Source organism: Orcinus orca, chromosome 1, assembly GCF_937001465.1.
Source record: "Orcinus orca chromosome 1, mOrcOrc1.1, whole genome shotgun sequence".
NCBI lineage: Eukaryota > Metazoa > Chordata > Mammalia > Artiodactyla > Delphinidae > Orcinus > Orcinus orca.
The window spans coordinates 93,626,451-93,649,217 of NC_064559.1; the positions used below are offsets into that span (position 1 = coordinate 93,626,451).

At 38.7% G+C, this 22,767-nt stretch overlaps 1 protein-coding gene across 2 annotated transcripts in view; it reads left to right on the plus strand.

The window, feature by feature from the left end:
- The window catches only part of RGS5 (regulator of G protein signaling 5), an 85,444-nt gene extending 63,189 nt beyond the window's left edge, over nt 1-22,255 (plus strand). For both annotated transcript variants that reach the window (XM_049709196.1, XM_004282036.3), the window contains exons 3-5: nt 4,749-4,810; nt 12,783-12,949; nt 17,141-22,255. In XM_049709196.1, the coding sequence (XP_049565153.1) occupies nt 12,848-12,949; nt 17,141-17,302 (264 nt within the window). In that variant the 5' untranslated portion in view covers nt 4,749-4,810; nt 12,783-12,847 and the 3' untranslated portion in view covers nt 17,303-22,255. The remainder of the gene's footprint in view (nt 1-4,748; nt 4,811-12,782; nt 12,950-17,140) is intronic.
- The last annotated feature ends 512 nt before the right edge of the window (nt 22,256-22,767 follow it).

Below are 22,767 nucleotides of genomic sequence, written 5' to 3' on the forward strand. Positions count from 1 at the left end.
TTTCTCTTTTTAAAATATATTTTTATTCTTCTCGTTAGGAAAAAAATTGAACCATTTAAAAAAATAGATAAAAGTTGCCTATATCCCTACCACCCAAGGCCAGCCTCTGTTACCATTTTAGTATTCTTAACTGTTCTTTTTCCCTCTAGACCCTCTTCCACTAGAACAAACAAGTACCATATTCCACTCTGAAAAACACCCTCCCAGCCCCTCACCCCTTCTACTCATATCTCTTCCTCTTGCTTATGCTGGAAAACTCTAGAACTGGAAAGTCACTGCTTTCAATTTCTTCTTTAACTCCTTTTGTTGGGTCTAAACCTTACTGCCTAACTGAAACCATCATCACCAAGGGCTAACTCCTGACTCGTGGACAGCATTTGACTCTGCTCATCAGTTGGCCACCTTAAAACTCTCCACCTTAACTTCTAATTTTGAATTCTCCCACTGCCTTCTCTCTCTCTAAGGGCTCTCACTTTTGTCCACCTTCTATATGTGAGCATTCCCTAAGGCTCTGCTATAGGTCCTCATAATGAAAAATAAAGATGTTACAAGACCATGTAAATTTAGTTTACAGTAACTATTATCATGGCTCATAATATAATCAATTGCAAAATACTCAAGAGCTGGTGTAGATATTTTTATAGTTTATTTTATATTCTAGATGTTCATTTACTCTCTGTTGATGTCACTAATTTTAACTATCTTTTGTTGTTGCTGTTGTTTTGCCACTTTATAACTCTAGAATGACCTCCACACATAAACAGTCCCTAGCCTGTGCACGGGGGAGAACCACTACAAACTGTTGGCCTACATACACTCCGGCCTGGTAAACTGCAGAGTGAGCCTTACTGTGCGGATTAAAGATGGACGCACAATGTTTGGCCCATGGATAGACATCAAAAAGTGGCTGGTGGGAATGTGAATTGGTACAGCCACTATGGAGAACAGTATGGAGGTTCCTTAAAAAACTACAAATGGAACTACCATATGACCCAGCAATCCCACTACTGGGCATATACCCTGAGAAAACCAAAATTCAAAAAGAGTCATGTACCAAAATGTTCATTGCAGCTCTATTTACAATAGCCCGGAGATGGAAACAACCTAAGTGCCCATCATTGGATGAATGGATAAAGAAGATGTGGCACATATATACAATGGAATATTACTCAGCCATAAAAAGAAACGAAATTGAGCTATTTGTAATGAGCTGGATAGACCTAGAGTCTGTCATACAGAGTGAAGTAAGTCAGAAAGAGAAAGACAAATACCGTATGCTAACACATATATATGGAATTTAAGAAAAAATATGTCATGAAGAACCTAGGGGTAAGACAGGAATAAAGACGCAGATCTACTAGAGAATGGACTTGAGGATATGGGGATGGGGAAGGGTAAGCTGTGACAAAGCGTGAGAGAGGCATGGACATATATACATTACCAAACGTAAGGTAGATAGCTAGTGGGAAGCAGCCGCATAGCACAGGGAGATCAGTTCAGTGCTTTGTGACCGCCTGGAGGGGTGGGATAGGGAGGGTGGGAGGGAGGGAGACGCAAGAGGGAAGAGATATGGGAACATATGTATAACTGATTCACTTTGTTATAAAGCAGAAACTAACACACCATTGTAAAGCAATTATACCCCAATAAAGATGTTAAAACAAAAACAGAAACAAAAAAAGTGGCAGGTATATTTATCTGCATTCCCATCCATGGTGCCCAAGTCACTGTTGGCCCTGGGGGGAGGGCTCAATAAATGTCCATGAACTTGAGACTGGACATGAGCAGACACGTTGCAGGAAGGAAGGGAGAACTGAACAGGCACTTAAGTGCCAATAAATAACTTGGATTTACTTTCCTTGTCAAGGGCAAGAGCACGTGAAAACATTATCAGGAGTGTTTAAATGTATGCCAGGGACTGTGTAGATATTTTTAAAAAGGAAGAAAACAAAAAAGAAAACCACCGGTGCTTAGAGAGGTTAAAATAATCTCCCAAGGTGAGAGCTAGTAAATGCCAGAGTTGCTTATAGCTGTAGTCATGGTTCATGGGGCTAAAACTTCTGTACTCTAAGTGTTGGGTTATTTGTGGCTTTCATCAACCAGACTAACTCTGAGCAAACTGAACCGTTATTAATTTACACATTAATCTGACATGCATATTGCTGGGTAGATGAACGCTGCAGGGAACGCACTGTAGGACAGGGTAGAATGGGAAAAGTTCTCCATGGCTGACAAGCTATACCTCCAGGCAGTGAGTGCATCATTGCCTTGTAGGAGATTCAAGATGTAAATGTGGTAAGAGTACAGTAAAGAGGGAGAGAACACTTCCAGCTGAGATCATCACTTCCTGGACCAAGTGACATTTACACTGGCCATTATAAAACAGTTAATCATCTCTATAAATGTTTATTTTGCCTTTCATTGGAACTGGGTTCCTCTTTCCCTCCACACCCACACACAGAAACTCCATGTCAACTCCCTGTGGGCAGCTACAACCTTGCAAACCAGGACACTTATTGGTCATTTAGATCTGCATCTATCTCATTTCAAAGAATTCAGACTTAATGGCAGATTCTGAGAATCACAACGGGATGAACCTGTGGCACCTCCTAGGCTGGGAATCAGAATACTGGGCTTCGAGGTGTGGAGGATGTGTTCTGCTCGATTGTGTCCTTGAAACAATTTGGACTAATATTACCCCCAAGCGGGTTCTGCACATATCCTTTTCAGGAATTTAATCTTGGCTGTGAGGCACTGCTGATTGTGACCATTAGTCTGGTTCTAACAAGACCATTTGGGACAGCTTGGATCTGGTAACATGCTTAAGTTCGGTGCACCTGCTCTTGCCATTTCTTCTTCTTGTGCCCCTCCATAATAGCCAGAGGAAATGGAAGGCAGGAAGGTGATTTCATTTTACGAGGGGTATTTACAAAATCAGAAGGCGATTCAGCCTTCCCCTTGCTCTGTTTCTTTTGTTCAATTATTTAATGTCTTGTTGTTTCTGTCAGCAATAAAGACTTCGCGGGTGTCATATGTAAAACATGGAACCCACTGTAGTGAAGAAATTAAGATTCGTAAGACTGTGCTAAAAACGTTGGTACAAAATAATATATACATAGGAAAAATTCTCAGCATGAAGTAATATAGAAGAGCCAAAAGGAGTTACTGACCTCTAGAAAATAGCTCTTTTTCTTGTTAGAAATAAAATGAGGCAGAAAAATATATGGGCATGCTTGAAATTCCTTCCTCATGTCATTTCTCCTCCCTGTGTTTCTTTACACTAACCAGAAGAAAACGGGAGGAGAGAAGGTAGTTCACTCATTAAAAATAAATTTCCAAGGAATTATTGTTGAGTTTTTGATCTATGATACATATGTTTCTAGCCAGGAAAATGAAACCACTTAAGATTATTCCACCAGGTTTGTTACTCTCAGTATTGGCATGTTTTAACCTTCAAATAGTAAAAGCGTAAAACTTTATGGAAAGTCGTATAATTAAGACTCAAAATCTGCACATGCTCCACAGTGAGGAATAGAGAATGGAAGGAATTAGTCACAGCATTTTAGCCAAAAAATCTACTGCCATCCTGCACTCCTTACATAGATAAAGTGAGGCTGACTCTGAGCCTCGAAAGCAAAACGAAAAGGAGAATCAGCAACTCTTATCAATCTCACTGATAACCGAAAGAATTAAAGCCCTAAGATATTATTTTTTTAAAAGCCAGAAGCAGGAATTTTCCTGGGTTGTCTGAACAGCTGATCAACCAGTTAAGAGCTAAGGAAATTCCAATTTAGGAAAAACACCTTCATTGGCCTTAATGTTCTAATAAATGCCTTGTTAGTCTGTTTTGATTTGACAACGAAGAACTCACATTGTAACACAAGAGTGAGAGCGGGGGCTGAGGGGGGAGCCCTGGGAGAGCACAGTCAGCCATTTTTCCGAGACAATACCAGCCCACCTTGACACAATTCTGCTGTGAAAGAAAAATTGGTAGTTAAAACGAAAGAGCTGCAGGGTTTCTGCCTATATAAACATTAAAATAAAAACAGCCTAAGGGGGAATTATGTGTCGACTCGTACCTTCAGCATCCTGAGCATTTGTGTACAACATTCCTTTGCACGGTGTCTAACAACTCTTCTCAGAAAGAATAAATCTTAAAAAAAAAAGTATCCTGTTCTAATTAGGCAGGAAAATGCACCCAGAGTTTTTAAAATGTAGACTTCCTGTGAGCACATTCCCAACACGAGGCAGCTTCACACCTTGCATCTTCCATCAATCCCAATAAGGTGGCGAAGGGCTGTGGATGTGGAATCTGACGCCCTTTGCGGATTAAGTTGGTGTTTAAAGTGCAGCACTAGTGAAGCAGGGAACATGAGTTCAAGCCCTATAATGGGACAACTGGATTTTATTCAGTTACTTTTGGAAAAAAAGACCACAATTGGAGGCACTGTTATGGGATACACAAGAATATCAAGACGTGGCTTCATGACAAATAGGCCCTTCTGAAAAGGGAGAGGCCTAACCCAATTGTTCAACAAGAGATGAAAATATGCAAGATAGACGTAGGCAAGCAAACCCAGCTCATCATACCCACTTGTTCAGAATAAAACAGCTCTAACTCCCTTGTCCTGAGAATGGGTCCTCAACTGTAACATTTCAAAGAAAAGCAAATTCAGTTCATTGTTGGTGTATGTGCTTAACTCCCTTCTTATGGCTGTCTCCTTTTTCTTTCTTAATACTTGATTTAGACCCTCATTGGACAAGGCCCTGCAGTGGCGTGATTCCCTGGACAAGCTCTTGCAGAACAACTGTAAGTCTGAATTATCTTTATAAAGGTCAGGGGAAGGACAGAGGCAAAAAAAAGCGCTTTAGGCTGCCCATGTCCTTCTTCCCCAATTTTGACGTTTCTTCAATTTTGGAAGAATGTCAAGGGAGTGTAGTTATCTAGCTCATGGTGGGAGAATGTGCAAATAGGTGTCCTGAGGACTCCTGAGTGCAGGTTGTATTCCCATCTGTCCTGCTTACTTGTGTGAGCGGAGCTAGTGGCTTGATCTGTGTAGTTCTTAAAATTTTCATCGGTAAAGTAGAGATACTGCCTCTTCCAGCTTGGTCTCATAACGGCTTGCTGTGGATTCGGTGTAGCAGGGTACATATCACTGTACTATGAGGAATGGATTGGGTGTATGTCCCAGTTCAAACTGCTATTCATTGCTTTTGTAACCCGCCATGGGTTGCTAACCTCCCCTAACCACAGTTTCCTCTTCTGGCAGCAGGCCTTTTATATCTCCATTCAAGACATGAAAAAACTGCCAGTAAGAACTCCTCTCCAAGCTAATACCAATATACCTGAGCACCGTTTGCCTTTCCCCAATACAAAATCCTTACTGATTCCCAGGCCTAAAGTATCAAGTTCAAATTTCCGATGTTTAGGATTCTCCATAATAGTGATGATACGGCTGGTCTGCAGTCAAATTGAACTGTTCTCCCCTCCATATAGGATTTCTACATGTATTCCCTTTGGCTGGAATACTTTGTATTCATATCTCTGTCTGTTGAAATTCTCCTCTCCTATAAAAGCGAATCTAAATACTAAATGCCTAGTCTTCCCTGACCGTCCGGAATGATTTATCCTCTCTCTGAGGTCCCAGTGCAATTTGCCTGCACATTTTTATGCCGCTGTCACTTGCTACATTGTACTCTGATCATAGCCGTCTCCCTCCTATAACAGATTATAAACTCATTGACAGCCAGGATTTAGTCTTTTTCTTCTGGATAATTTCACAACAGGAAGTGCACAGTAATAGGAAAACAAATATTTGTTGAATCGTTCACTCTAAAAATAGGATTCAATGTAAGATATCTAACCCATATTTTTCCATTTTCATCACAAGATGGAATATGAAACTTTGTTAAATGCTTTGCAAAAATAAGAATTTAAAAAATATTTCCCACAGGACCATCAAGATTAATAGACACAGGCTACATAGCAAAGAATGTATGTTGAATTGTATACAAACGTTTTTTATTTCTTGTTTTTGGTGAGTTAATCTGCTTACCTGTGACAGAATCAATATCTTATATTTGGAGGCAGAACACCAAAGCCTCTGATTTGGAACTTTCTCAATATTATCCATTTTTTATTTTCTTTTTATTTCTTGTGTTAAACAGAGTACCCAGTCTTGATACATATAAAGTGTTCCACGAATGCTTATTGAATAACTGGGTTAATGAATGATTTCATTATTCTTCTAGGACACAGAAATTCCATGAAGACAACTAGGAGAAAAATATTTATGTTTATCAATTGCCTTATTTATTGTGTTACACAGTGGTTTTAGGGCCAGTAGCAACCTGACAGATGACATATTATATATTATGAATTCTAAGTACACTGGATACAGGTATTTATTGCTACTGTCAACAAACCTGAGAATTAGCAGAACCATTTCCATGTTTTTAAAACCATTAAAGAGAAGGATATATATTTATGTGGCCATATAAAATCCTTTTCAGTCATACTAATCCTTAGGGCCACATGTTCATATATTTCAGGCTTTCAGGAGAACTTAACTATAAGTTAAGCCAGAGGCAGTTGGTGTTAACACCTTAGCATTTGTTGAGGGACTGAAGTTCTTAGCTTGCAAATAGATGATTTTCATGATGTGAGCTTGAGGCCTGAGAGCCTCACAATAATATTTTCTGCTTCTTAGAGGGGAAGTATGTATATACATGTGTGTGTAAATATATATAAAATTCACAATGTTTTATTTAATTAGATATATTTTAAAATTATATATACTATATATGTTATATATATAGTATATGTCTGTGTATATATATGTGTGTTCTTAAGTTCCACATCATTATCTTTTAAGTAATTAACTCTTTTAAGACTTGGGCGATTTCCCCAAGCAATAAATGGAAAAGCATTTGATAACTGTTCTAGTCAAAATTCTTTCCTTGAGAAGATATCTATCCATTCAAACTAGCATGAATGAAAAAGAGGGTTTCTGGTATGGATACAGAGATCTCACAGAAACAAAAGAGTGCCATGCTCTATGGGAGGTGATGCCATGAGCGAATAAGACAGCTTCTCCCTCCCTCTGCCTCTGTTTCTCTGTTCTGTGTCTCTGTCTCTTCCTCTCTTTCCATTTTGCCCTCTATCTCTGCTTCTATGACTCTCCCTCTTGCTGTGTCTGTCTCTTGCCACTTTGTCTCTACTGCCCTCTGTCCAGCTATTTCTAGAAGAGGACTAGTGGAATGACAGGCATGCCCAAGTACTTCTACCCCAACACCGTCAACCTAAAGAAACAATTTTTTTTTTTTTGCGGTACGCGGGCCTCTCACTGCTGTGGCCTCTCCCATTGCGGAGCACAGGCTCCGGACGCGCATGCTCAGCGGCCATGGCTCACGGGCCCAGCCGCTCCGCGGCACGTGGGATCCTCCCGGACCCGGGCACGAACCTGTGTCTACTGTATCGGCAGGTGGACTCTCAACCACTGCGCCACCAGCGAAGCCCTAAAGAAACAATTTTTGACCTATTTCCCCAAACACCAGCTTTCGTGCACCATGAATAACTTTTAAGCCAAACTTTGGCAACTCAGTTCTTATGAGATATTCTTATTTGAATCTGCAAATCTAACGGTCTATAACCAGAACTATGATAGTTCTGACATTAGCTGTGATTGATGCAGAATAGGTAATGAAGAAAGACACATTTGAAAAATGCATATTTAAAACTTCACAATCCCTTCTTGCATGTTTGATTTGATAAATTAAATCATTTAACCTCAAGGAATGGCATATTTGCTGATTTATGAGGAACATTTGGCATTCTCTTGTGCTAATGTAAGATATTGATTCAGTTCCCCAAGCATTTCTTATATCCACATTTTTCTTAAATTTTCTTGACTGGAAATGAAATCAATTGGTACCAAACCTCTTAAAAAAAGGACGGTTAAGCTGCTCCTCAATCTCTTCTCTTCCACAAGATTCCTCTCTTTCTTTCCTCAGTTTTTAAAAATCTTTTTTTTATTGAAATATAGTTGATTTGCAATACTGCATTGTGTACAGAATGATTCATTTTTTTACAGATTATATTCTGTTATAGGTTATTACAAGATAATCACCTATTAAACCTATTAAAGCCTAATAGGCATTACCTGATAACCTATGAAAACTAGTTTTTAATAGCCCAGTGTATTCGACTCTGTTCTGAAAGCACAGCAGTTGTCCTTACGTTCTTGTCTTCAGTTTTATATGTGGCACCATCTGTTTTCTTTTTGAAGGTCCATGGGGCACATACTGCTGTATTGCTTTTTAAACACAAAAACAGGTTGCACATGAGTTTAAATAAGACAGTGACATTAAACTCTTCCATACGACTGTCTTTAAGAGCAGACGAAGAATGAAACACAATCCAGTAGTAGCAAAGTTTTTATGTGAATCTTTTTGCCCCAGGAGTTCCAAAATGTCAGAACATTTCCTTGAGACACGCTTGAGATTTGGACTCTTGCATGGGGAATGGAATAGCCTGGCTCCGGGCTCCTCTTTTTGTTTCCATCTTTGCATTCTCCTTCTGCTTCTCTTCTTTTGTTTCCAATTTTCTCCCTTCTATTTTCTGGCTCACATTTATCATCATCTTACTCACTGGTAGCCACAATTCCCTTTAAAGCAACAATTATAACAATAAAAGCAATAGCTTACATTTATTATTCACCATGTGCCAGGCACTGTCCTATGCACTTTGCATTTATTAGTTTATCTAACGATTTCAATAATTTTAGGACTTACAAAAACAGGTGCAAAAACAATCCGTATTTTTTCAGAAAAGGGAACTGAGACATAGAGAGCTTAGGTAACTTGCCCATGAAATAAAATACTACAGCAATAGCAAAATCAGTCATTTTATTTTTCCTTAATGTTTGTATTCTTCAGTTTTGAGACTTGAGAGGAAACTTTTGTCTCAATGGGTCTTATTTTATTCAGTTTGAACCTCTATTAAATGTTAGGCCCACAGATTTAGACTAGGAGGTGGGATGCTTTCAAAAGAAGGGCAAAGATAAATGAAACTCAAACCTTGAACTCAAATCGTCAACAGCCTCCTGGGAAAGATAGCCATAGAAGCAAATAATCCCAACCAAAACCGAGAAAGTGATCTCTCCTCTTATGATGCTAAAAATCCTCAACAGCAAGTTGCAGGTACTGGGTAAAGACTACCTTGTATATGAGGCAACATTTGAGTTGGGTTTTGAATGGTGATAAAGATTACTTTTAAATTGGGCATGAATAATAATGATGAAAGTCAGCATTTATTGAGCTATCATTGTGTTCAACCTCATGTAAGAGCTTTCCATGAATTATTTAACCCTTATAACCACCCTGTCAGGTAGTTTCCATTAGTACCCCACTTACCAGATGTGGCAACTGAGGCTTGGAGAGGTTAGATTACTTGCCCAAGTTACTGTAGTAGTGTGGTGTGTAAGCATCAACCTCCAGGCAATCTTAACTCTAGAGTCCATGCTTTGAAAGTAAACTATGAAATGGTATTTATCAACTATCAGTAACGTTTCACTATTTTTCCTCTAGGAGAAGAGATTTGTGCTAATCTACTTTTCAGCATTTTTTTCCTTTATACCAGTTGGACTTGGATTTGTCTTATACTCTTTTTATTTTTAAAGTGGTTTTATAGGTGGTTTCATTTTGTTCTTTGGCAGGGTTGTTATTTTATTTTACAGGGATGTCAAAAGTGACATCACTCATTAGGGCCAGCTCTGGGATTATAATGTGGGTCACAACCCAGAGTGTTGCCACCAGACCAGAAGATCAGGTGGGTTTCATCTACTTCTTAGGAAAAGGATGCCCGAAGATGTGTGTGGAATGGTATTTTGAGGCTCTGTGTGGGCTCAGCAAGGAATAATGTAGGGATTTTTCAGGGCTGTGTACTGAGGACTCTACTGCGGTGTGGAGTGGGCAGGGGAATAATGTGAGGCAAAGAAGACATGTGTGTTCCTCACAGAATAGAGACTTTGGCCTAGAGTAGATTTGACTCTGACCCAACAGGACTTCCTCAGGGGTAATGGGAATTCCTCAGGGTCTCTGAGGAATGGACCAGTAGAAAACCAGAGGTTAAGGAGGAGAAATCATCTGGGGAGTGGCGTTAGAGGGTCCTAGGAAGGGACCCTCTAGAGAATCCTCAAAATCCAGATGAGAGAAAGAATAGCTTTAAACATCTCCCAGACCAATAATAAATCCACTTTATGAGTCTTGATTGAGAGTGCGTACATTGACAAAAAGCCTTGAGATAACATCATGGGATTCAAGAGAATGATGAAACAAGTACCCAGGAAATGGACTCAATACACTGGAAAGTTATTTTCCAAGTGCATTTTCTGTATCGGACGACTTGGTATATGTATGGTAAATGTTAACATTGCTGTGGAATCCTGGAATGTATCCTCAGGTCATAAATAACAATGTTTCTGAGGACTAGAATTTTATCTCTACCTTTTTCAAAGATGTGGAGAGGGTGATTCAGAGTGCCTGAATCACCATGTTGTGGGGACATGGGGCTAATGAGAATAAATTGGCCCAGACTTATTCTGTGAAGTTATTGCTTTGTCTACAATCTTAGACCTGATTGTGTGGGCGCTCATAAGACTTCATTCCTATCGTCATTTCCCGGTAGCTAGAAAGTGCCTGGGAATTTTCTCATTTCAACAAAGACTACCTGACACCTTTTGTTTAAGAAACAATGAAAACTTTAAGAATGATAGAGAGAGAATTCGGGGGTTATTTCTTCTTTCAGCATGTACCATTGACTCCCGTGCCACTAAATGATAACAAATAGTGCCGGAAATATGGTGGGAAATACGGGCAGAGAGAGGGAAAATACATCTGATGTTAACCAGGTAAACATTATCAAGTGGTTTCAAAGTAATTCTTCTAGCTGGGTTTCTAGAGAAAATTGTTTATCATACCTACCATCACTTCCCAATGTATTTTTAGGTGTTGATCAATAAAAAATGGTTTTAGGTTAAGTACAGGGAGAGGGGATTAAAATGCAAAGTGTCTTGTTTGGATTCAGAATCACTGGTGACCCTAATCCAATTAATTATAACTTAGTCATTCTGTTTCTTTAGAACTGAACACAGTTTCAGGGAACTGTGAGGGGTATGAAGACAATAAAAATGCACAGAAGGAAAATTGAAAAAAGACAACCATATATTTCAGGCTTAATCATCACATTTTGTGCATATTGTATGAAATCGATGTATTATGCAATGACTAATGAATGAAAATTTAGAGTCCATAAAAAGGAGTAGGGAGAAATACTCAAGGGGAAGGGAAATAGATAGAAATTAGGTCAAAGGAAATGAATTCAGTACATGAATATGTCTGCAAGTAAAACTAATGAATTGAAGAAGTGTCTCCTGATGGGGAACAAGTTAGAAAGGTGGACCCTGATGTACTGGTTATAGTCAGTCCAACCTTCTGCCCTGAGAGGCAAATGACATGCCAGGCATGTCTGTAATTGTGATACAGTCTGTGGAACACTAGAATTTTCTCTCCTTCCTTTAGAAATCTACTTTCCCTACATAGTAAATGGACATGGATTCTCTCTCAGTACATATGCATTTGTTAGAATTTGGGTTTAAAAAAAAGCATATATATAGATAGATAGATAGATAGATAGATAGATAGATAGAAAGAGAGAGACAGCTTTAAAAGGAAGAAAATATTGAAGATAAAGAGTGATTTTTCCTTTGTTCCTCTCCAGTGCCTTCCTAAATCCTGACCTTGCCTTCTACTTATCTACCACTTTGGAGGTTAGAGCTGGAGGGGTAGGAAAGAAAAAGAAAACAAAAGGATCAGGCCCAAGAATCTCTAATAGATAGATAGATAGATAGATAGATAGATAGATATTCATATATAGATGTATATATATTTAAATTATAAGCTGAAATATATTCTACAGGAGCAACAGTGCACTGAAAACAGAATCACAGTAGTTATAATTATACTGAATTTAATATGTTTATAGACTGATGAATAATTGACGGGCATAGTAACTACTCTGCAAGTGGTGACTTCATTGGGCCCCTTCCCACTCCTCCTTCAGGTCTCAAATGGAATGTCACTTTCTCATGGAGGCTTTCCCTAAACCTAAAACGAGGTTAGGACCCCTTTTGTTACTCTTACTATCTTTCGTATGGTTTTCTTTTGTTGTGTACATTTATTTGTGTGTGTTTCTTTTCTACCTCCCCCAGGATCTATAAACTTCATTAGGGCCGGAACCATGTCTATTTTACTTACCATAATTCCCAGAACATGATATTTGCTCAAAAATCATCTGTAGAAAAACAAAAAGACTGCAAGTAGTTCATACACGAGAATCAACATTAATGTTGCTTACACTACCAAATCAAGTTTTAAATGTATTTTTTTCCTTTTGGTAATTGATAAGTATCCAGAATGGCATTAGTGTTCACAGTGTCCCTGGATGTTGTATACAGGTAAACCTTCATCACCTAAGTATAGACTGTCTGGATCTGAATCCCAGCTCTGCCACTTACCAGCTGCTTAACTAAGGGCAAGTTACTTGATCTCTCTGACTTCATTTGTAAAATAGATTCGTAATGAGGAACAAATGAGTTAACTTTTGTAAGGTTATGGCATAAATGACAGGAATATATAGTAAATAAACCTAGGCTACAATGTGGGATATAGTGTTAGATAGATAGGGTGAATACATTTCCTCAAATAACCTTTTTCCTTGCTAGACGGACTTGCCAGTTTCAAAAGTTTCCTGAGGTCTGAATTTAGTGAGGAAAACCTTGAGTTCTGGATGGCCTGTGAGGATTACAAGAAGATCAAGTCCCCTGTCAAGATGGCTGAGAAGGCAAAGAAGATTTATGAAGAATTCATCCAAGCGGAGGCTCCTAAAGAGGTTGGTCCTGATGGGAAGGTGGGTGAGTGTGGTCAGCTCAACAACTTCCCAGGAAGGATTTCCAACGGCGGTACACTTTGCAGCCACAGGCTATTCCTATCTGAGAGTGGGCCACCTTTCGTAAGCGCCTACTGAGTGGAAAGGCAGAGCAATACAGTCGAGCAGGTATGAACCTGAACTCTGTTTAGGTCACTTTCTAAGCAATCATGGGTCTCTTTTCAGTAGTATGTGATCGCAAGTCAGAATGATACTAGTTGTATGATCTTAGATAAATGATTGAGTCTGTCTGAACTTAGTTTCTTTCTTTGGGAAAAATGAGGGTAATGAAGGCTATTTTTGCAGGATGGTTGTGAGGATGAAATTAAAGAGCGGACGTGAAAATGTATATCTCAACATTTGAACTAATGAATGCTTACTGAATGTTTCTACCACTTAATTTCTTCTCTCTTCCTCTTGCCCTTCTCCTCCCTTCCCTTTCTTTTCTTATGAAAACTCTCTCTTTTCCCTTCTATTCTCCCCCATCCAGTTGTTTCCCCCAGGCCTTTTCCATTTACACTCTAGTCAGGGGAAACAGGGTTTCTACTTACAAAAATCAAATGATTACAAGATAATAGTGCTAGAGATGTCAGAAGACAATGTACCATTAACTGACTGCTAAAGACAAGATGTGTGTTGATTTCAAAAAGGATTTGGGGTAGTTTATCTGCCCTTTGCTGTTTATGAAACTGAATTGAAAAGGCTTTCTCTGGAATTCAGGATGGCCTCAGCAAGACCTGTTCATCATGTTTTGGTCAGGTCACTAATTTCACATTGCACCCCATAATCCAATCTGGACATCAAACATTTCATCAAGATTTGGGGTCAATCACAGGGGTGATCTGAGCAAACCCTCTAGGTAGGCAGTAATTAACTTAAGATTATTTGAGAGGGGAAAACCCCAATACCATTTTTCTCTCTCAGGTGCTCTAGACTCTTGAGGTCCCACCATTTGATATTTATTCCTTTGGTAATGCATTATTCATCACTGATCCTTTTTAAAAGATAAATATGTTTGAATGGATGGACAAATTATATACCTAATACCAACAGATGAGCTCCCTCCATGACACAGGAGGTAGAGGTCAGGAGCATGAGAGTATAGAGCACCATGGGTCAAGGTGGAGAAAGTGAGAGTCCTAAGATGGAACTGGGCTTAGTCTTGCTGTGGAATCTTATCCAGATCTCCTGTTCTACTCCTCAGGCTCCCACCCTATGTATATATGTTAACTTCCCCTACTTCTGATGCCTTTTGTGCTGGGACATTATTCTTCTATCCACGTGGAATCTCTATTTGTGATGTTACCAAGGAGATTAGTATTAAATTTGACACCCATTTTCTGACTTCAACTGATCTCCCATTTCCAGCCTATCTTCCTACCAACATCATTCCTATTTACAGAAGTCTAGGATTTGTTGCAATATCTGCACATCGTGGAGACTCATCTGGACTATTGCTTTGAGCTCCAGGAAAATTTTGTTCTCAAGGTTCCTTACTAGAACATTGGTGTTTATCATGAAAGTATGAGACATTAAAAATGAAGTTTCAAAGGCTTCCCTGGTGGCGCAGTGGTTGAGAGTCCGCCTGCTGAGGCAGGGGTCACTGGTTCGTGCCCCGGTCCAGGAAGATCCCACATGTCGCGGAGCGGCTGGGCCCGTGAGCCATGGCCGCTGAGCCTGCACGTCCGGAGCCTGTGCTCCGCAACGGGAGAGGTCACAACAGCGAGAGGCCCACATACCACAAAAAAAAAAAAAAAAAAAAAAAATGAAGTTTCAAAATAAACAAAACCCTGGCTGAGTTACTAGAACACACAAATAGTGGCCCTCATTATGAGGACCTGTGAGCTCAAAATAAAATAGCCTTGGCCTCCAGTCTCTGAGCTGGGCATCAGAGAGAATGTGGATCACTCCTGACACATAATAAACATTCAGTGAATATTTGTGAGATGAATGGGTGCAGATGTCCCAACCCAGACCTTTCTCAATGCATACCTTTGGGCAAGTTTCTCACTAAAGCTCTCTAATTCTCTGTTCCCTTAACTGTAATCATCTCACATATATGTATGTGTACCTAGAGGATGTTTAATAAATTGTGGCTGTTATTTTTTAAATTCTCCAACTCTTGTATTTTGACCCCCAAATTTACTATTTCATTTTGGTGACCAGCAGATTGACCTATAAAACAAATCTACCCAAGCAAATAGTAATCTAAATTTTCTTTCTCTGAATATTCACCTCAGTTCTTTAAGATAAGGAACTGAAGGAGAGATACAGTTGTAAAAAAATTGGAACTAAGATTAAAAAAAGAGAAGTGACCCTGCGTAGTTCAATAAGTAGAAAACTCGTATACTGCAGATTGTCAACTGTCCATATTTTTAATTAATGAAAAATATTTTCTTGGCTCTCTAGCAAACGGACGAGTATATATCAAAATGATTCATTAGAGGAGCCCATGCACATAAAACTTATAAGACAAATAGCTGTTTTTGCTGGTGCATACAATGTGTTAGAAAGTTTTAAATACATCACTTCTTTAAAAAATAGGATTAGGAGATAATTCTATAATTTTTAGAAATGTAACTATTTGAGTAAGGCTGCCCACCTTAGCTCAGTATATATTTAAAAGAAGGAAGAAATATCGCTTTCGTGTGGTAAGAAGAATAACAGATTGAGAATAGAGAAATATACATGATAGCCTCACCTCTGTCCCTCACTAGCTGTTTGTGGGCCTGTAACAACCTCTCTGGGTCTCGGAGTCTTCACCCGTGAAGGCAGGAGTCAGACTACCTCACCTCTGGGGCTGTTTCCAGTGCTGTCTGTGTAGTCTTCCGCCATTCCTGCATAAAGCACACAGGCCCCTCTCACCTGTGGAAAACATGTCATAGCCTCAATTCACTTCATCCTGGACCTTCAGTCACAGTCACTCCTGTGTGTTCTGGCCTGGTACTCCCCAATCATGTCTTTGTCCCTGACTCTGACCTAAAGCTGCTTCATAATTCTCTGAGCCCAAATAGCTTTTCTCAGTATCAAGAACTTCTAGCAGGCCAGGAGAGACCTAAAACATTTTCTCATGTTCCAATTCAAAATATTGGTTGATTTGTTTCTTTCTCTTTTACATGCAGACACCTTAAGAGTCATTGAAACATACTACGTGTTGTACAGTGATTTCTCTCAAATCATACTCAGACAAGCCCAGGCAGGTTGTACACTGTACAACTCCAGGGGCCATTTACACGGACCCTAAAATGAATGGTGTCCCTGGGAATGTCTCGATGTAGTAGCCCTGCATTCAGGACAAATACGCCATAATGCCTTCCAACACTGCAGTCTACTGGGTAAAAGCAACATTGCTGGGCTTTTGAGTTTTCTCTCTACCACTTATGATCTTGGGCAAGTCACTTAACATTTCTGTCCCTCAGGTATCAAATGTAGGTGTCAGTATTGCCTCCTAGAGTTGTAAGATTCAATGAATTCATAGCACAGTGCCTGTAAAAGTTAAGCTCTCCGCACTCATTAAGTATTAGCTGCTATTGTTATTATTGTTGCACTAGAACCATTGTTTCCCACTTAGTTTCAGGAAAAGACCAAATTTCCTTATTCTTTGAGAACCATGCAAAAGTTCTTGGATTCCTGGTCAGAAGTTCTTTCTCTCTCTTCATTCTCCCCACTAGGTGTGAAACAAAATGCTGTGGTAGGAGGATTGTGGGATTAGGCATCAGGATACTTGGATTCGAATTCAGAGTCTCTGCATTCAAATACATTTATTAGTTCTGTGATCTTGAAGAAGTCTCTATCTATATCTATCTATCTATCTATCTATCTGCCTATCTATCTATCTATCTATCTTTCCCCTACAAAAGGTAAGACTCATTCTTAGGGTTATTGTGAGGATTATATGAGGTCTGCATGTGTTGGCTGCTTGTTTCTAACAGTGGGTGTCTATCACTGGTTGATCTTAATCTGAGTCATGCATTTGTTGAAGCATTTGTTGAAGTTGCCTTACCCCACTGCGTATAAAGTAGAAATGATATTTCTCACTTGCTATGACTCTCTTCCCCTCGTGTGTTATACTGGTGAGAAATTCCACTTCTCTCCCAAGCCCTCCTCAAATCCCATAACCTGGCTGACTCAGTGACCCTGTTTCCTGTCTCATAGGTGAATATTGATCATTTCACGAAGGACATCACAGTGAAGAACCTGGCGGAACCTTCCCCAAGCAGCTTTGATGTGGCCCAGAAAAGAATCCATGCCCTGATGGAAAAGGATTCACTGCCTCGCTTTGTACGCTCTGGGTTTTATCAGGAGTTCATCAAGTAGCAATGTAGTTGGTCTGTGAGAATCATCCTGACAGTTATTTCCTCCACAATAACCCTGCACTTTCCAGCAACCCACATATTTTCCTATAGCAGCTTTTGCTCAAAAACTCTCAAATGGAAAACCCCAGAGAGTGTTGCTTCCTCCTTTGCCCACATTGTTTTGGATGTTTATCTATTGCCCAAATGCCTTCCTTTTCCAATTTCCTCTTCCTGCCCCCATTCTTAATTAAGCTCTACTCTTGTATGTTGTTGTGAAACTCAATCAGAATGACAGAAAAAAATCTATCAAAGGAAATATAAGATAAGAATATGATATCATTGAATGTAGGTCCATTTGGTTTAGGTAATGGATCTCCCCCTAAATTGGTATGAAGAAGAATGTGGATGTGGAAAGACCAGTTTCAACTGAAACTAATTGATCTCATTTAAAAAAAAATTCTGATCCATGAGGGGGTCACCCCTCTCATTATTTCTGAACTTGGTTAGTAAAAGTTGCTAAGAATTTTATGAGGCAGAGCCACTATTGGATTTTTTAAGCAAATACGTGGTTAAAAAATATTGATCTTCTTCTGAGAGCATCTTTGTGTTAGCTAGAGATTATAAACAAGAGATATAGATACATAAATATGCTGTGTTTATATAAAATCGATCTGAACGCCATCCATATAACTTCTTTCCCTATACTTCCCTCATACCTTCCCATGCATAAAGTTACCAAATTCTGTATTAAATCAATGACCTGAGATTGACAAGGGACTACTTTATACATGTAGCTATGCCTCTAGTATGTAGGCACAAAGTTTCAATTTTCAAATTATTTAAAATTCGTGTGAGTATAAAATTCCAAAATTTCTGACTCCAATCATATAAAACAGTTGCTACTCATTGCAGTGGTCTCCCACCTCAATATCAAGAGGGCTGTACACTAAGACGGGAAAATCTCATCAAGCCTAAAATGGTTAGTTTTCCTATGATGCCATCAGTTTGTTTAGTAAAAGACGATTATCTTTAAAACACCAAATTATCTTTGGAAAACTTAATTTGACTAAATGCAGAGACGTTCTAAGTGAGATAAAATTTTAAAGTACCCTGCATTTTGCAAAATAATCTGATCTTTTAGCAACCCCTCACTTCCCTCCCTATTTTGCTCCCTGCATTAATGAATTGTATTTATAGTCAAAACGCACATTTATACCCCTAACATGCCTTACACACAACCAATTGATAAGCCATGGTACTTTTAGTAGGTTTAAACTTTTAATTCTGTATTTCATTATTATAAGTCTTGCTAGAATTTTTTTCTTATCTTTAGTAGATTTGATTAAACAATGATTTACATAATCTAGTAATAGAGTCAAACTATGTATGAATATAACCAAGGTGAGGACACAGAGTTAACTAAACAAGTAATTTTTAAAGGACTAATAAAAATCTGAAATGTTTAAATAGAAGACTACATTGTTTAGTCTTGTATTTACTCCTTTTGTTTCTTTTTTTCTTTCATACACTCCTAGTTTCACATGTTTGTAGCCCATTTATTCACTTAATTCCTAAGAGTATTGAAAGCGAAGCAACTATATGACTGTATTCTTTGAGTAAACACTGACTGTATTTGTTGGGTTTTCCTTTTTTTTTTTTTTTTTTGTATTTCAAAGGCTAATGTGCCCTTCCTGAATACTTGCCATTTCAAACTCTGAAAGTGGGTCGGAGTGACTGGGTCTACTGCCAACTCTTGCTAGTCTGGTATGAGTTCATTCATATTTGTCAGTATTGCTCACTTCAAAGAAACTCCGTCATCAAGCAGTCGACAGCTAGGCCAGACCAACATTGTGAGCATGAAAAAGAAGTTCTCACCATGTCTATTCGTGTAGGAGTGACAAGCAACTCACAACAAGAATTCCCAGCACAACCATCCTCAGCATCTGTCTATGCTGCCCCAAATCAGTATAAAATCACCAATCCTTTACTTGCTAATGCAGCTAGAAAATTTAAGAACTGAAGAATCTAGGTGAGTTATGTTTTTCTTGAATGCCAAAACATTTTTAAGAAAAATTTTGATGTCATTAATATTTCAAATATTTTATTCATATTATTTGAAACAACAAAATGTTTGAAAATACCCAGAGAATTAACTAGAGATTACAGAGTTCACCAAGATGGTTGATATGACAAAGACTCGGACTGACTGTATTCACAAACTGACTGCACATCCTATGTAAGTGGGTAGAATTGTCAGTGGAGGATAAGAAGGACCTTCACCTTTTCATAAGCTGAACCCAGGAGGCAGAGGGCAGGAAAAGCACCAGGAGGACAATGCTGTAAAGGCTACAAGAAGCATGAATGCCTTGCAGTCAACCGGTGACATGTAATATATATGTAAATATGATTTTAAATTTAAAGCAGTACACACACACACACACGCACACACACACACACACACACTCTTCTAAATAATAAAATTAAAAGGAGTACAAATATCACAGCCCAAAATGAAAAAGCAAATGTATAAAAATTGCCCTAGAAAATTCTTTGAAATCTTTGGTGTTTTTAAACTTAGAAAAAAAACTGAGCTGCTAGAAGTTGCCATAGTAACACAAAAAAAATAAACATTCTTTTAAATTTTGGGAAATTAGGAAAACTGGGATGAACTTTCCAGGAAAGAAAATGTGTAACATCTGTTTATCACTCCCTTTGCCTCCTCCCCTTCCTCCCCACTCTCCCTTGAGTAAATTGCCTGGGAAAGTATGAAACTCAATGCAGGAGAGAGCCCTGTGGTGCTGACATTTTCCTCCCTTGTGAAAATGTAACAGTCATAAGTGAATCTGGAATGTAGAGAGGTAGTCAATGGGAATAGGAGTATATGCTTCTCATCCTTGAGAGAAACCTAAGATTGGCAGGTAGGTCAGATAACCACCATAACCTGTTTTTCTGCCTGGGTTTGATATAGTTTGTGGTTGTGGTTGGTGTCTGATTAGGATCTAAACTTGACCAGAAGAAAGAGACAGACTCTCAGAGTAAATTAGGAGGCTGTGTTCCATGTTCATCTGCTAAAGCAATGCTTGTTTATGTGAACAGCTCCCTACACACACATGCACACATGCACACACATACACATTTTCTTTCTCTCAGATAGACATCTTCTGAAATGCAGAACTGAGGTGTTTCAGTAACTTTGCTTTCAAATCAATAGAATCAAATTTATGAAAACATTTTGTGCCCCACTCCCCATACCACCTATGTACTCTAATTCTCTATGGTATAAATTATGCTTTAAGCAGATTTCAGTTTTTAGTGCATAAAGAGAAGAAGTTGTTAAAGAAATTGTTTTTATTTTGTCCTCTACAAAGCCATGGATTCTGCTTGGTTGATGTGCTCTCTGTATACACTCCCTTTCAACAGGGTGGACTTGTTATTATTTCCCAAAGAATAATAGATATCCAGAAGTTTCAATAAAATCTTGACCATTAGTAAATCAATTGGTAAACTAATAAACATTCTCTGCCAGGGCTTTGTCAAGCTATCCGTCCCATCACAAATTTGATAATTTGAGAATCATTTCAAAGGCTATCATATTTCAGAGGAATCATTTTCATCCCTGAAATCATTCCCTCTAGCAGGGTATTTTCCTTGTTTCCTGGTAATTTAGCAAGTTTGGGAGAAATAGGGTCATGAGAAAAGAAAGGGGGGAAAGGAGAGATGGGAAGTGGTAAAGAAGTAAGTGCCCAGACCTACAAAGTGAGACCATTCACTAGGAGACATTTAAGAGCAGCTCCACTCGATTGAAAATCAAGTAGTTTCTGCTGTCACCATCAAGACTTGCAGGAAGGCTTTTTTGACTAACAATGCAGATTGATGTGAAAATCCATTTTAATATCCTAGGGATTCTTGATTAGATAAAAGAAGAAACATGGAAGATTTTCTTTCCCCAGTGGGCTTGCATGTGCCAGAGAGCAGAGCATGGAGAACCCAGTTTCTAACATCCAAATGTCCAAACCCAAGGGCCAGGCAACTCTCTGTAGGTTCTGGACACGATGTCTTGATACATCTCAGTGTATGGGTTTTCCAGGCTCTCCATTCTATAAGAGTGTGTTCAATTCTTGCCTTGGATAAGGCTCCTTAGCAATTTAGCAACTACTCATTGTGCTAAACATATTTTCATTCAAATAGGTTATATGGCCGACCAGAGCAATAGATATCCAAAGAAAGGCTCTCCCCAGCATACTGGAACTGAAAAGATCAAGACTTCCAACAGAGACATTTGTAGCTTTGAATGGAAACTCATAGCAGAGAGTAAAGGGAAAAAGACAGACAACCCGAACTTTGGAATATTATCCTCACCTCGCAGTTTAATAATAATCATTTCTAGTAGAGAAGCTACAAAACCAACATTTATATCCAGTTTGATAAGCCTCTTGTTTTTTCACCTGACACAATTTTCCTTTCTGTCTCACACCTATATCTCCATTTCTTTTCTCCCCCGTATGAGGATACATTTTAAATAGTTGAGTCTAACCACTGTTATCTAATAATGAATACAATTAAAAGCATTTAACTCACTATCTAGGAAAATGTATAAACTAAGGCATAGACAAAACAATGGGAAATGCTGAAAACCTTTCCAATGGAGAGAAGTAATCTGGATAATTTTTGCCAAAAGTTCTTTTCATGTCATATGTTATTAGAATTTGGGGGGACTAAATTTTTTAAGAATGCTGCAACTCGCAACTCATCTTCAGGAGACCAGCCCAGAGAAAAGTGTAGAAATGAAAGGTTTGGAAATCCATTTGTCAGCATTTATCCTATAAGTTTTTCATTTAGAAACAATGTGTTTATCTTATAATTTTGTAACCAATACGTTGTATACTATGTAACTCATACTTCTTGATAAAGCACCAAATATGTATCTGTAACCACAATCACATATATTCTATTAAATATATATCTATATAATAACCTCATATGAGTCCTTCTTGACCCCTGAACATTCTTGATATGAAACTCTATCTTAAGGTAGGCTTGTTATTCACTTCGCTCCTTATACCAGGTGAGCCCTTGATCAACTGGGAGGATCCCTCTCCTAATAAATATCAACTGTAATACAGCCTGACAAGCTAAACTCAGAAAGGGAGATACGTGCCCAATATTCATACACTGTTTACTACTTTCTCTTGGATTCAGATGGCAACAACTTATTGATGCAGGTATTCACTGTTAGCACTGACTGAGCACATTATACCATTTGGACCCTGCAATATTCAGTGAGTATCGTTATTCCTTTCTCTTCCTGCACTGGTGAAAGATCTGAAAACCATGTGCCACTGCAAGCAACTCAATTCTATGACCTTAGATTCGGTGCTCAGATAGCTTAGGTAATGGCCTCAGATTATACAATTTAGTGGGGTTGGGATTGGATGAAAGGGAAAGTTTGTATACAGAAAGAGGCATGAATAGAATCAGTTTACAGAG